The 13773-nt window shown below is 42.6% G+C and overlaps 1 protein-coding gene across 2 annotated transcripts in view; it reads left to right on the forward strand.

Annotated features, from left to right (window-relative positions):
* The window catches only part of AP1G1 (adaptor related protein complex 1 subunit gamma 1), a gene marked incomplete at its 5' end in the record, with an annotated part of 37928 nt that extends 26581 nt beyond the window's left edge, over nt 1–11347 (forward strand). For both annotated transcript variants that reach the window (XM_082005588.1, XM_082005589.1), the window contains 11 exons: nt 226–280; nt 1855–1977; nt 2305–2394; nt 2896–3023; nt 3649–3753; nt 5920–6061; nt 6510–6636; nt 7086–7181; nt 7417–7577; nt 8622–8720; nt 11093–11347. In XM_082005588.1, coding sequence (XP_081861714.1) covers nt 226–280; nt 1855–1977; nt 2305–2394; nt 2896–3023; nt 3649–3753; nt 5920–6061; nt 6510–6636; nt 7086–7181; nt 7417–7577; nt 8622–8720; nt 11093–11194 — 1228 coding nt within the window. In that variant the 3' untranslated portion in view covers nt 11195–11347. The remainder of the gene's footprint in view (nt 1–225; nt 281–1854; nt 1978–2304; nt 2395–2895; nt 3024–3648; nt 3754–5919; nt 6062–6509; nt 6637–7085; nt 7182–7416; nt 7578–8621; nt 8721–11092) is intronic.
* Between the last annotated feature and the right edge of the window lie 2426 nt (nt 11348–13773).

Here is a 13773-nt window from a genome sequence, read left to right on the forward strand (position 1 = left end):
ACAGACTTGTATATTCATTCAGCTTTCTGATGTCGACATTAATACAAAAAAGTCGAAGAATGTGAAGTGTGTGGTGTTCTGTGTGTGTTTTGTTGGTGTGTCCCTCTCGGGAAACAGTGGGCTAGGGAGTAACTGAAGGGGGAGGTTATGATGATGATGATGGGTTTCTTGCTGGTGTTGAAGGCTAGCAGTTATTGCTCTAACTTGTTTTCTTAATTTTGTCAGATACGCTCCTTCCAAACGCTGGCACATAGACACAATCATGAGAGTCTTGACAACGGTAAGCAAGATTGCCTCTCTTGTGTGTGACTAGCTAAAATTTTTTTTAATTCTGTAGGAAGTTACTCATCAAGTTGGAGATGGCTATAAAGGCTGGCAGGTCACAAATGCTATAATACACCGAGAAAGCGTACTTATATGGTAGTGACCCAAGGCAGCCAGTCAGAAATATGTAAACTCAGTAAATTTGAGAAGTTTTTTAGAAGAAATGTGTGATTTCAGAAAAAAACATAATAAAACAGTGTGTAGTAGAGTCTTTCTACTGCAGTAATCACATTAGCTTCTAAGTTAGGACAGCTCTTGTACTGTCTGTGATTCCAGTATACAGTGCTTTCAGGGGATAGTAAACACAGCCTTAAGTGACTTGCAAAGAGAAAGGGGTGAAACAATTTCTTGGAATTACTCCAAGTTGAGTTTATCAAAGCTTTTTTAATGCAACTATATCAACAGCTTTATAGTTCCTCATCTTTGGATTTAATTATTACTCTTTACCTACATGAATTTCTCTATAAACATGACAGCTGAGGAGGAACTGGAGTAGTGTTTCGGCAAACAGGAGGGAAGAAATCTTGGTAACCTAGGTAGGCAGTGGGTTCCCTGAGGCAAAGGAGTGAGAAGAGATTGATTTTATCAGTATGAGTGTTCAAATTTGACTTCATCAAGAAGTGAATCTGGCTTGTGTGCTATTTTGCCACCTTGAAACAGAGAAAAGTAGATTTTTCTGAACTGAGAATTGATTTTCATTAGAAGGTTGGCTGTGAGAAATGGTCTCAGATGACGGCCTTCTCTTGGCTGCTAAAGAAAGCATTTATAAAGCTGTGTCTATGAGACTACCTACTGCAGACTCTTACAGATAAACATCCTTTTCAGTTTAACAGACTTACAAGAACTAGCACAGGAAGATGGCACCAGCCATCTTTGGCTAGGTGGATTCTCACTTAGTTGACTTAACTGGGCTCACTTAATTTCCTTCTTTTTGCATGCTCTCAGTGCCAGGGGAGTGCCTAAACTGAACAGGTTTTGAACAGTATACATCTTCCCTTCAGTGCCAGAGCTATGCGATTGTGTATTGTCCCACATACTTTCCTGGCCTTAAAGTGGGCTTTCCCTTCTGAGCTCCATGTTCCTATCCTGTAACCAGTGATATGTAGGCAAGTTCATGGGTCCTGTGCTTATTTGGCATAGAGTCTGGCTTTGAGCAAGCAACTGAATAAGCTGCGTTCGTTCCCCAGGGTGTCTTTGACTTAAAGACTTCTATTTAACAGAGCAGTTTTCTGTGTTGCTTTTTGTTCCTTCTGCAGCAAAGGACAATTTCTTTTGACAATTTCAGGATATCTAGAGTATGGATTTCTCTGGGTATAGTGCAGTTCATTGGGAAAATGTACTGTCTTGTACTTCTACCCATCTGAGCCTGCTCAAAATCAACCGTAAAGTGCTTGGGGATGAGGAGGTTGATTTTTATTTCCATGCACATCAGGTGGCTTTGTGAAGGATATCAGCAGATGCTGGGTGTTACTGAGAAGTCGGATAGTGAAACCTAACAACTTTTATTTGTCTCTTGAATTATTCTTGCAGGCAGGAAGTTATGTTCGTGATGATGCCGTTCCCAATCTGATTCAGCTAATAACTAATAGTGTGGAGATGCATGCCTATACTGTGCAGAGACTCTACAAAGCCATCCTTGGTGATTACTCCCAGGTAATGCCAAATGTGACCAGCTTCAGTTTCCTTGTTAAACTGCAATAAGCATGGTTACTAAGCATCTCGAGGTAAGTCAACATCACACTGTCTAGTTCCAAGGAACAGACTGCAGCAGAGGCGTGTGTCCTGTAAGTTTACGTTCTTTTTATTTTTTCTAATTCTCTTACGGAATTCTTGATTGAATCAAATATGCCTATTTCTTCTGTTGTGGAGAACTTCCTTGGCTGGAAGGAGGGCTAAACTTGCCCTGGGAAATGGTGATGGTTTAATTTGTCATGCAGGCATCCATTTATCTCTGAGGCATCTGATTTTTCCTTCTAACAGCAGCCCCTGGTGCAAGTGGCCTCTTGGTGCATAGGAGAGTATGGAGATCTTCTGGTGTCTGGTCAGTGTGAAGAAGAGGAACCAATACAGGTATACCTTGGGAAGGAAGAACAACTGTGTACCTGGCTGAGGCTGCAGCTGCTTGACGCTGGCTGTGTGAGGGGAATGTTTGCAAGAGTTACTTAACATTGGTGTTCATGATGGTGGACCCTGGACAGGAATCTCCTTGCTATGCTACAGGCATGGTCTGCATAAACACTCACTGTGAGGACTGCAGCTACAATTGGCAGAGCGGTGTGCTTTCGGTGATAACCTAGCTTGCAGGGTATCTGCTAGGGTCGAAGCTCTGTATTTTGGTGATAAACCTGTTTTGTAATGTGTGGAACAGGATCTGTATTTTAAAAATAGTATCGTAAGATCTCCACCTAGACGCATCTGTCTTATACACTCTGAACATATGCTACAGGCTCACAAGGTTGTGGAGGAGGTATGACATGGCCATTAAGCAAGAGACAGGTTTTTACGGTATGCTCTGGAAGGCTTGCTGCAAAGCTCTCTCTGTCTCAGCCTAACCTTTCTGTACCTTTTCAGGTAACAGAGGATGAAGTTCTCGATATTTTAGAAAGCGTCCTAATATCTAATATGTCTGCATCTGTTACACGAGGCTATGCTCTCACTGCCATAATGAAGCTTTCTACAAGGTTCACCTGCACTGTCAAGTGAGTTCTCATTGATGTTGTACTGCACAGGGCTTTGTTGTGAATATGTTGGCATTAATTGTCTTCAGTAGAAGTATTCCTTGGACATGTTCTGCTTCCATGGTTTACAAGAGTCATCCTGTTATTTTTTTGGCTTTTACAGTCCTCCCTTACTTGCAGGGTGGAAGACTTCCACTGATTTGTACTGTTTTCTCTGTGGATGTCCTCTCCTGTGAAGGGACTTAAACGATGCTGCTGTTGCTTGAGAACCCCTTTATGGGGAAGATAAGTCCTTACTTTCAGCGGACTGTTCTTTCCAATTCCTTTTTCAGACAATGAAGAGAAAAATAGCCTTGTTTTCCTACTGATGGCTTCTTGGTGTGGGTAGTTGAGCTTTCTTATGATATACCTTGTGGTGGTATATTAATTACCTGGTGATGCTATTGTGAAGGGACAGTTAAAAACTGGATGTTGCATATATACTCTAGGAAAACAGCAGTGACTACTGTTTTAAATGAGTTACACAGGACACCTGTTGAGCAGAAGACAGATAGGGTCTTCTGGACAACACATGCTAATCCCTTGCTCACTGCTGCTAATTCTGTGGTGTGCTTGTTTGTTGTTTTCCTCCCCTGCCCCCACACAGTCGCATTAAGAAGGTAGTTTCCATCTATGGCAGCAGCATCGATGTGGAGCTACAGCAGAGGGCAGTGGAATATAATGCACTTTTCAAGAAATATGATCACATGAGGTAAGTACTGATGAGTTTTGGTGTTTGAAAAGGATTATAATGTACTCTAATCTCCTGTGTACCACACTTTGCTTTGAGAGCTTTGGTGATTTTTGGTAGGATTGCAGAGGAACTAGAATACCTTCCTCATCTATAGCGTTATCGAGTGTTTTAAGAACTTAACGTATCCTGGGAGATGGTTCTGCGATCAGAGACTTTCTCTACTAAAACATTTGCCCTGCTTTGAGCTTGAACTTGACTAATTTTTGCTTCTAGGTTGAATCTTAAATTTGCTAGCTAAGTAAGTGTTTGCAGGTAGCTTTTACATACTAGCATTACCGCAGTCATTAGGTTCAAACTGATTTTAAAATGTCTTTGGAATAAACATGCAGAGATCTACTTATCTGTCCTCCTAAGCAGTGCTCTGAACTTGAGGTAATTCTTCCAACTGTTAATACTTTTAAAGTAGAATCTTCTTGTAGAATCTGTTTAAAATCTCAAATTCTGCATGCAAAGACATACTATTTCACTGCACCACTCAGCATCCCTGTCCTACGATTCATGAGCATGTTAATCTCTTTACACCTTACCGTTGAAAAGTTCCCATTCATCTTTCCTTTGCTCAAGTGATTGTTTCTTTATGAGGAAGTTAAAATCCTGCTTTTTTGCGATAACTAAAGCTGTAATTCTTTGCAGAATGGTCATTAATCTGCTATGTGCAATAGTTAATTGTTGATACATAGGAGCACCACAGATTCTGTTCCATTGGGATCATAAGATTGGAGATCTTCTGAGGATTAACTTCATCCACCCTTGAAAGCTCCATAAGATTCCACTGGATGGAGGAGAATCCATTTCAGAGTCTAGATGAGAGGGCAGAGAGAAAATGGGTGCCACTGGACTAAATATTGCCTGTGTTTGTAGGGGCCTCCAAACCTTGTTTCAAAGGCTCTTCACAATCACTTTTTTCCATAGGTACCATCCTATTCACTATGTGTAGGGGACAACATCCTTGTGATTTCCTCTTTTCTCTCCTCCTGTGGGATCCATGCAGCAACTCAGATTGTTCCTGGGAAAGTCATATTAATGAGCTAGGGCTTGAGAGCTGCCTAGGGCAGCTTCACATGAAGCCTTATGAATGAGTTGAGAAAAATCTAGCATGAGAGGCTTTTGATCTGAGTTGACCATTGCAGACAACAGTGTCTGGCAATCAGCTGGCTTTTGATCAGATGGCAGTGTATGCCATTCATAGTTTTGGGAAGCGTTGCACTTCAGAAAAACATATGTGAACTTCACTCAGTTTTACAAGACAGTATCTGTTTTGGTCCCATTGCCCTGTCATGCATGTCCGTGTCCCCCCCTGCCCCGTCCCCCAGTATATTCTGGTGTTCATTACAGTGTAAAGGTCAATGTTCAATAGTTTTTGTTAATAAAGACTTTTTTTTCACGGTCAAAAATGTGGCCCATTGTTGGGTTTCTTGGCACTGGAATACTTTTTCATCCCAGATGATGTGTAGACAGGGTGACTTACCGCTATTACATGCAGCACTTTGTGGCTTGATCTGCAAGGGTAATGGCCTTTCTTGTATTACAGCTTAGTTCTCCTTTTACAGGTTTTCCTAGGTTTTTTTGTTTTGATGTTGGGATTCTGGATCCTGTGCCTCTTCTGTATCATTTCAGAAGGGTACTCTCAAGGGCTGAACTTAATCTCTTTGGAAACTTAATTTGGCTAAATGAGAGCATGGTGATTTGCTTTTACAACTTTGTCACCTGTTCTAAGTTGTTAACCCTTCTGCAAAGAGAAGTGAAGTGAGCTGACTCTCTGACTCAACTGCATATGGAACAGAGCAATCGAGTGTCCCATGTCCAGAGTTAATCCACCATTGTTCAGTTATTTAATCTTTGTCTTGGGTTTATTATCCTAGTCCCACAGTGGAAACTGTGTCAAGTACTAGGGGAAAACAGGAGGCCTTGTTTGGCTTTCAGCTGTCTGATGTATTTACGCAGGCCCAGAATGCCAGGGATTGCTTCTGACTGCCTTAAGCTGTCATGCAGTCTTACAGTTCCCCTGCATTAGAGCTAAAAGGAAAAGGCAGGTTGCCCTGTATGTATCATCTCCTGAATGTCTGAGTATTTGGATTGGGATCCAGGAAGATGGCACAGTGTAACTATGTCAGCTTCTTTCAGGCCAGCCCTGCTTGAGAGAATGCCAGTAATGGAGAAAATCACCGCAAATGGCCCTGCTGAGATTGTACAGACCAATGGAGAGACAGAGCCAGCGGTACTGGAAACCAAACCTCCACCATCTGGATTGCAGCCTGCTAGCCAGGTAATGAAAACTGATCTAGGATAAGTTTCCACTGGCTACTAGCCACTGCCAACAGTAAGCTGAGACCATATCCCTCCCCCTCTCTGCATCTTTGCTGGTTCTGGCCCGGTGATGACTGCATCATCTCTCTGCTCTGATGGCTCTAGTGTCAAGAACAGGTGTGTGGAAGAAGTCATTGTGGGGAGTGCAAGAGCAGTGTGGGGTAAAGCCATATATCCCCCAACCTGTCTCAGTGTACACAAACTCCATCCTTCTCTATCTCTGTGGTCTCGAGGGCATGGAAACTAGACCTCTCGTGGGGCATGTGACCATAGCCAAACTAAGAACGTCTCTGACTGGCTAGCAGCTCTGTTGGTCTTCAATCTGAGAGCAAGTAGAATCCATTACATTTGCAAGGGAAAGTAGCAGGAAGTTGAATATGTAACTATTACATCCACTCTCTCTTTAGGCAAATGATTTGTTGGACTTGTTGGGAGGAAGTGATATAACACCTGTAATCCCCACTGCACCTACAAGCAAGCCAGCCTCTGCTGGTGGGGAGCTCCTTGACCTCCTGGGAGACCTCAACCTAACAGGTGAGGAGGCTGCATCTCTTTAAAGTCTATATTTTCAGTCCTGGGGTGGGATGAGGGCTCGCTAGCTCTTCACTTTCTAACAAATCCTAGTCTTCACACTTACTCTTACCAAGATGCATATTAGCATACAGGTGGGGGTTGAGGAATGAAGTCACAGGCTGACTCTGCAGATTAGCTGGCGAGACTAGAGCATTTTCACACTCCAGCCTGGGAATGCTGTGAGCCTTTCCAGAGAGGACTGGGAGATGTAAGGAATTCATTCCATTTGAATGCCTGCTAGCTCAAGAGGAGCTAGTCCTTGTTAGTGAAAGCTGAGAAGGTGAGGATGACAACACAGATGACTTGTAGATCTTCATGTAAAGAAATATGATGTGCAGCAGTTGATCTTTGAAGAAAGAGTAAATACTCTTCATGACAGCTAAGTAATAATCCTTCAATATTTCTTGTAGGTTCTTCAGTATCTGCCCCTGCGCCCCAGATAGCACAGCCTCCATTCCTGCTTGATGGACTTTCATCACAGCCTCTCTTCAATGACATTGCTGCAGGTTAGGGACATACAAATCCTTAGCCTAAGGTGCCACAGCGTGCAGCTAGAAGAGGAAACAAGGGGTGGTAAAGAAATAGGGGATTTGAGAGTGGTGTGGCACAGACACTGGAGCAGGAAGAGGGGGTGTGTTTAATCTTCAGAAGAGTTCATGTCTGGGGTAACTTAAATGTGTTCTATGATGTTGAAAATGATCTCCAGAGCCTGTAGGTCTGCTGTCTTTTTGTTTTCTGCAGGAATCCCCTCAATTACTGCATACAACAAGAATGGTCTGAAGATTGACTTCACCTTCGAGAGGTCAAACACCAACCCTAGCGTCACTGTAATCACGATACAGGCCTCCAACAGCACAGAGCTGGATATGACGGATTTTGTTTTCCAAGCTGCAGTACCAAAGGTAGAGCCACTTATGGCAACTACAGAGATAGGTTGAGGGCCAGCTGAAAATACTTTCTGATGGGTGCTTTCATGTAGACAGAAACTTGCAGCATGGTCAGCAAGGCTAAGAGCTGTTAATAGGTTCTCTTAGCTTAGTGCTCAGTTTGGTCATCTCATTCTAGTCTGAAAGTAAATGTTATAAATGCAGTAGAACACCAGTTCCTCTCAGATTGGACTACTTCCACTTGGACAAAATTTTGTTTTAACATCACCACTTTCTAGGAAGGTTGCTAAATGACATGCAGAAAAATGCTGGGTCAAAAAAAAAAAAGTGAAGGCACTAATCTTTCCCTTTATTCTTAATTTCTAGGAAATATACCATGCTCTTTGCAGCTATGAATACATGAAAAAAATCTTTTGAAGCTATTAGCTGCTTATAAAAGTTGAAATGAGTCACCACATGGTGATTAGTGATGGTCCGCCTTTAAGCGGTGAATTATCTCCCCTTGCACTTAGCTGCAGCACCAAATATGAGAGACAGATATTGCCTAGTTAATAGTAGAGCAGACCATTTAAGCAGAGTGTGATTGGAATGTTCTTCAAGTTTGGGAAAATACATTCACTTCTGGGAGTTTCACTTCTAAGAATTAATAATGCTCTAACTTTAATTTGGATAGGTTTCATACCTGCCATTGGAAGGAATTAGGGAAAGAATGGGCCTCCTGAAGTTACAGGTGTGCTGAACAGTCTTGACTGTTCCTCTGCATGTGACACTTGAAACAATGCATCACTGCTGATCTTGATTCACTACAGTAAGCCCTCACCCCCTGGTATTTGTGCTACCTGGATCTCACTTGTGTAGAAAGCAGGTGGGCCAGTGAGTATTTTGTTCTTTACAGATAGGGAATTTAAGAACTGATTATTTGACCTTATTGTGGCTATACATATACTGTCAGGGCCAGGAGCTGAACTCTTGATTTTCCTTGCCTTCTCTCAGTGCAAACAAATCCTTTCATCTTATTTGATTAAGCATCAAATTGTTTTCTCTTTACCCTTTCTTTAGACATTCCAGCTGCAGCTCCTGTCTCCCAGCAGCAGTGTCATCCCTGCATTTAACTCGGGGACCATCACACAGGTCATTAAAGTCCTGAATCCACAAAAGGTGAGTGATTCCAAGAACAGTTACTAAAGATATTGTCTTGGAATCGTGCATTTAGTGGCGGTCAGTTAAGGATGCATCTCTGATGAGAGACGAGGAGTGATGGTAGTGAATGATGTGTTTTTTAATGACAGCCATTTTGGTTAGAGTTAGGAAAAAGTTATGAAAAATGCAGGGGGTCCTAGGCACAAGGTTGGCCTTCTATTTGGTTATACTGCTAAAACAAATTCACAGCTTTGTTCTCTTGAATTCACGAATGTCTTTTGCATCAGATGGTTGTTAAACAAGTTATTAGATGGCCTTTCTAGAGGAGCTCAACCTGGTGTTTGTATGTGTTGTAACAGTGATGTCTGAAAGGCAAGCATCTTGCCATATAAATATTTGTAACATTTGTTCTCGCGCTCTGTAGTGGCATTACTTGAAATGTTTGTTACACAAAAAGTAGCTCGATCCATAATCTTAACAAAACTGTCTGTTTTCTCAAGCGGTGTCATTTGTTTTTAATGTGATGAGTGTAGTTTTAAACAGTTGATGGAAAGAATCTTCAGGTGTGATTTAATCATAATTCCATTTGTTTTACAGCCTTCAGAGGTAGGCTTCAAGACTGAGATACAACAGACTTGAGGGCAGGGAGGGGTGTGGCCCACATGTCCTCCTTAAGAGGCTTTGCAAGTATTCAGATGGCATCAAAAAAGATTGAGATCACATATTTCTTCCTTGGTGGGACACCCTTAAGGTCTTAAACATCTTTAAGAACTTAAAACATTTTATGTTTTTCATAGGTTAACACTTATGTACTGCTCTAGATGTTAAGCCTAAGATTTCACTGAAATGGCTGTTGTTTTGTGCATCGATTTTGTGATTTCCATGCATCTCCCCTTATCTCCGTATAGCATGTTCCGTGCTGCCTATATTAAGGCAGAAGACTAATTATTCTCTGTCTTGCATACATCTGATGCGGATTTTTCTTTGGTGGTGTAAAGCACCTTTGAAAGATCACCTTGAAAGTTATTTTCTGAACTTGGGAGGGTTTAAGAGTTTTCCTGTAAGGTGCCACAAGTCGCGATGTATTTACCTCAGATGGGGCCCCACAAGGTGAAATACACTGAGATAGTGGGATGCTTTCTTGTTGGAACACCAGAACTCCTATGAACACTTCAGAATACAGAGGTGCAAAATAGTATTTTTGCACCTTCTCTTGCCCACTGTTTTCTGACTCTTCTACCTCAGGCATCTGTGCATCTCTTACTGTCCTTTAAATTGCTACTGCCTGAAAGCACAGCTTTGCAAGAACCCCGTCCATGAGATAGTGTAGTTACCTGGAATACTCTGAGGGAGGCAACTTTGGAACAACCTTGCTATTTAGGAGGTAGCTGTTTGTCTTGTTGGTGTTGTAAAAAAGTCTGTTCACCTGGACATGGTCTGTCATTATGCTGGACTGAAACTGATAGCCAGTATCCGAAAACAACACCAAATACAACAAAAACTGACACTGATTATATTGATCTATTAGTGATAAAGCATAGCTGCTTTATCCTGAGCCTGGTTGGAGCAGTCATTGTGTTCCTTTCTTCCCTCTGCTATTCCTTTTGCCCATTTCCCTGTAGGTACGGGCAAAAGAGCCAGAAATAGCCAACTTTTTGCTTTTCCTTTTAAGGATTTTGGGAAACAAGGGTTTTTTGAGAGTGAGGAGAATAGGGAACCTGGCTGGAGCATGCTATGCTCTAGCTATTATTCAGGGCTACCTAGTATCTGGATGGGAGCCAAATGACAGAGTGTAAAACAACTTCTGAGCTATTCCACCATTTACTCACAGGAAATGTTCTTAGAGACTCTGTTTCCAGTCTTTCTTAGGCTATTTCCTTCATAGCGCTACCGAGATATGCAATACTTAAAGTTTCCAGACCGCTACTTTGAGTGAACAGCTAGTATGGGAAATGACACCTCTCCCTGTGAGCCTAAGTGCAGAGCAGCAGAGCCTGAATCTGCCTCCTGCTTTCTTCCATTGTTAACTGGGATTTTTAAGGCAGTTATTTTTGTATTTAAGGACTTCAGTGCTTGTGAGAGCAGGGCCAGTGCAGAGACAGATGTGGGTAGAAGCTGTGCTATAGCTTTTCTGAGAGCTTGTTCCTGATCCGAGAACTACAGTGACCAATCAACATCCTACCAAATTAAGCATTTATCTGCAGTGTCATAGCTTACTCTGAACATTCTTCCAGCAAGCTCTTGTGGTGAGGAAAGGTCTGTGTTTTGTATTCGTGGGGTAAGGGCGGGGAGCTGGACTCGGGGGGATTCGCTGACCTTTAATGAAGACCTGAATTTGTTTTGTGTTTGTTTGTGTGTGTTTTTTTTTTTCCCCTCCTTTTCTCTTGTAGCAACAACTACGTATGCGGATCAAGTTGACATATAATCACAAGGGCTCAGCAATGCAGGATCTAGCAGAAGTCAACAACTTCCCCCCTCAGTCTTGGCAGTGAGGCTCTGGCACCATTCTTATTCTCACCCCACCCAATCAAAAGAACTCTGGGAAGAAGGTTGTGATCCTTGGCAATCCCCCAAACTGCACCATGGGCATGGGGAACAGATGAGACCTGCTGATGAGGAGGAATTTTCCTGAAGTGATTGCTGACTTTGAAGCATATCTGTTAAGACTAATCTCCTCTCCTCCGCTGATGAGGCTGGTGGCTTGTGGAGGCTACTGTGCACTCCCTCACACATGCATTCACAGCCAGAAGCAACATTCCCTTCTCCTCCTCCCCCTGCAAAGAAACACAGCCTGGTTGGAAGAGAAGTCTGGAATTTCTAGCAGGGAAACTTTCTTCTTTCTGCAGCAAGTGAACAGCTGCCCCTTCTTTCTGCTGTCTTTTTTCCCCTGGGGTGGGCAGGGCGTGTTGTCATTCATGACTAGCTGGATTCCTTCAGGCACTTTACTCTGGGGCTAGGACTGGGGACTTGAGGAATGTCAAGCTGCCCTGCCTCTTTCTTCTTGTATCCCATATGTCTGCAGGGGCTGGAGGCTTCTTATGGCCTATTCAGTGCATTATGGTATACACCCACCTCTTAGTTATGTGACACATACAAAGAGCAAGTTTTAGGCCTTGGGAGTTCATCTGTAAACCTGGGACAGTGCAGGAAAAGAGGTGCTGGTAAGAGTTGATAAAATTGAATTGGTGCTGTACTTGGAAATGAAGACCTTACACTTGAATTATCTTTCTTTCCATCAATAGCTACAGCCATGCAGATTCAGAGTCTTCTGTAGCTTCCCCCAAAAGTGTGGTAATGTATGAGAGATGTAGAGATCAAATGAACAGCTGGTTTTCTACCACAGACAGTTTCAAAGCTTTTTAACCCATTAGTTGTGGTTTTTGGGTAGAAAAAACACATTCAATTTTGTAGATCAATCTTTGAGCAAGGGCTCTGTTGCTGCAGGGAGACCCATCAGAGACTATACTGCAAAGTTGCTCTTCCCAGTTATTCCAGACCTTCTCCCCAGTTTAATTTCCAGAGCTTGTTGTAGACCCCCTGGATTCCATTTGAGTTACTTCTGACTGGGATATTTGTGTTGTATCTGTAATACTGGCACTGAAATAAAGACCATGCAGTTTAAAGAGACCTTTTCCCATTTTGTTACTTAATTGATCCTACTAGTTTGCTCCGTGCTCCCCTTTCAGAGGTGTGTGCTAATTCAGGTTCAGATTCTGAGTAACTAAACTGGTTTTTTTGAATGGAACACAGTTGTTTGAGTATTTGGATCCAAAGATGTGACGTCCAGTACTCTTCTAAGCTTACAGAAAGCTGTGTCCAGTTATGCTTCCTACTGTGACCTGTTGTCAAGGTAGTACAGTTCTGTGAATTCTCATGGAGGTAATCTGTAGGACATAAAGCACAGTGTGACAAAACTGTTCAGAAGTTCAGCACTCCTCAGGGAGGTAGAGGGGAGGATATGTCTTAGATCTTCACCCATGAGTGTGCTGGTAACCTGAAGGCACTCCAGCTTCCAACCCAGTGCTTTCTCGAAAGAAACGGATGGCACATCTGCTGTATTTCTGTTATAGGGCTTTCCAGATAGTGATCATTCAGTGCTCTGATGGCAAGCTTAGCTGCAGCTTTTTGTGTCTGCAAAAGTGGTAACACTAGGCTTCAGACCTTGCCAAAAACATTGCAAGAGTGGTGCACAGTGTACTTAAAGAAAATTGAATCAGGAGCAAGAGGCCACTAAAAGTTGTTCAGGCTGCTTTGGTTTTAACTGCATTAAGTAATATAATCTAGGACAGACTGTCACTGACAGTGCTGGTCTATGTAGTGGAATGAGTTTTTAGCTTCTCTTGGAGGGTATTTTTGCTGCCTTATTGATTGATAGTTGGGCCTTTGGATTAGCAGAGAGCTTTATTACTCTACTGGAACTGGTATCAGCATGGGGTTATAAAATCTAGAAGAATGATGTATGATTTCCTTAAAAGTAATTCTGCACTGTGGCAGGGTCATGCCTTGGCTATCAGTGGTGAGACAGATACTGTGCTTTAGTTAGAAGCATCATGAAGCAGGCAGTCTGGCAGAAAATGGCTGAATCAAAGTCCATTTTAGGTGCTGAGCATTTACTTTTGTTGCTTTCACTGCAGTTGTGGCTATTCACCACTCCAGTAGCTCAGACTCCTTAGTGTTGAAGGCTGAGCATGTTAAATCTAGACTCCAGTGAGCTCCGTGTCCCAGATACAAAGATACTGGAAAGTCTTTGCCTTAGTTCCTGAACGCCCCATAAACTTTCCCATTCTCCTCACAAAATTGTATACGGTCACTGGTACTGAAAGCTGGCACACATTAATTTCCATTTGTTTTCGCTGAGAAAGAGCACTGGTGCAGGATATTAGATGGGGAGAAAGAAGTAAATGGTCTCTCTCCTGGACAGTTTGTTGCAGCGTAGTTGGGAACGACTTATCTTGTCCCCCTTGTTGCACTTGTTTTCTGTTTCCTAGAGCAGCTGGGTTTTGTTGTTGGTCTCTGTCTGGGAAGCTTGTAGGGTAAATTCCTACTATGTTCTTGGCTCCTTCAGCCACCC

Source organism: Phaethon aethereus (assembly GCF_964289735.1).
Source record: "Phaethon aethereus genome assembly, chromosome: 13".
In the NCBI taxonomy this organism is placed as follows: domain Eukaryota; kingdom Metazoa; phylum Chordata; class Aves; order Phaethontiformes; family Phaethontidae; genus Phaethon; species Phaethon aethereus.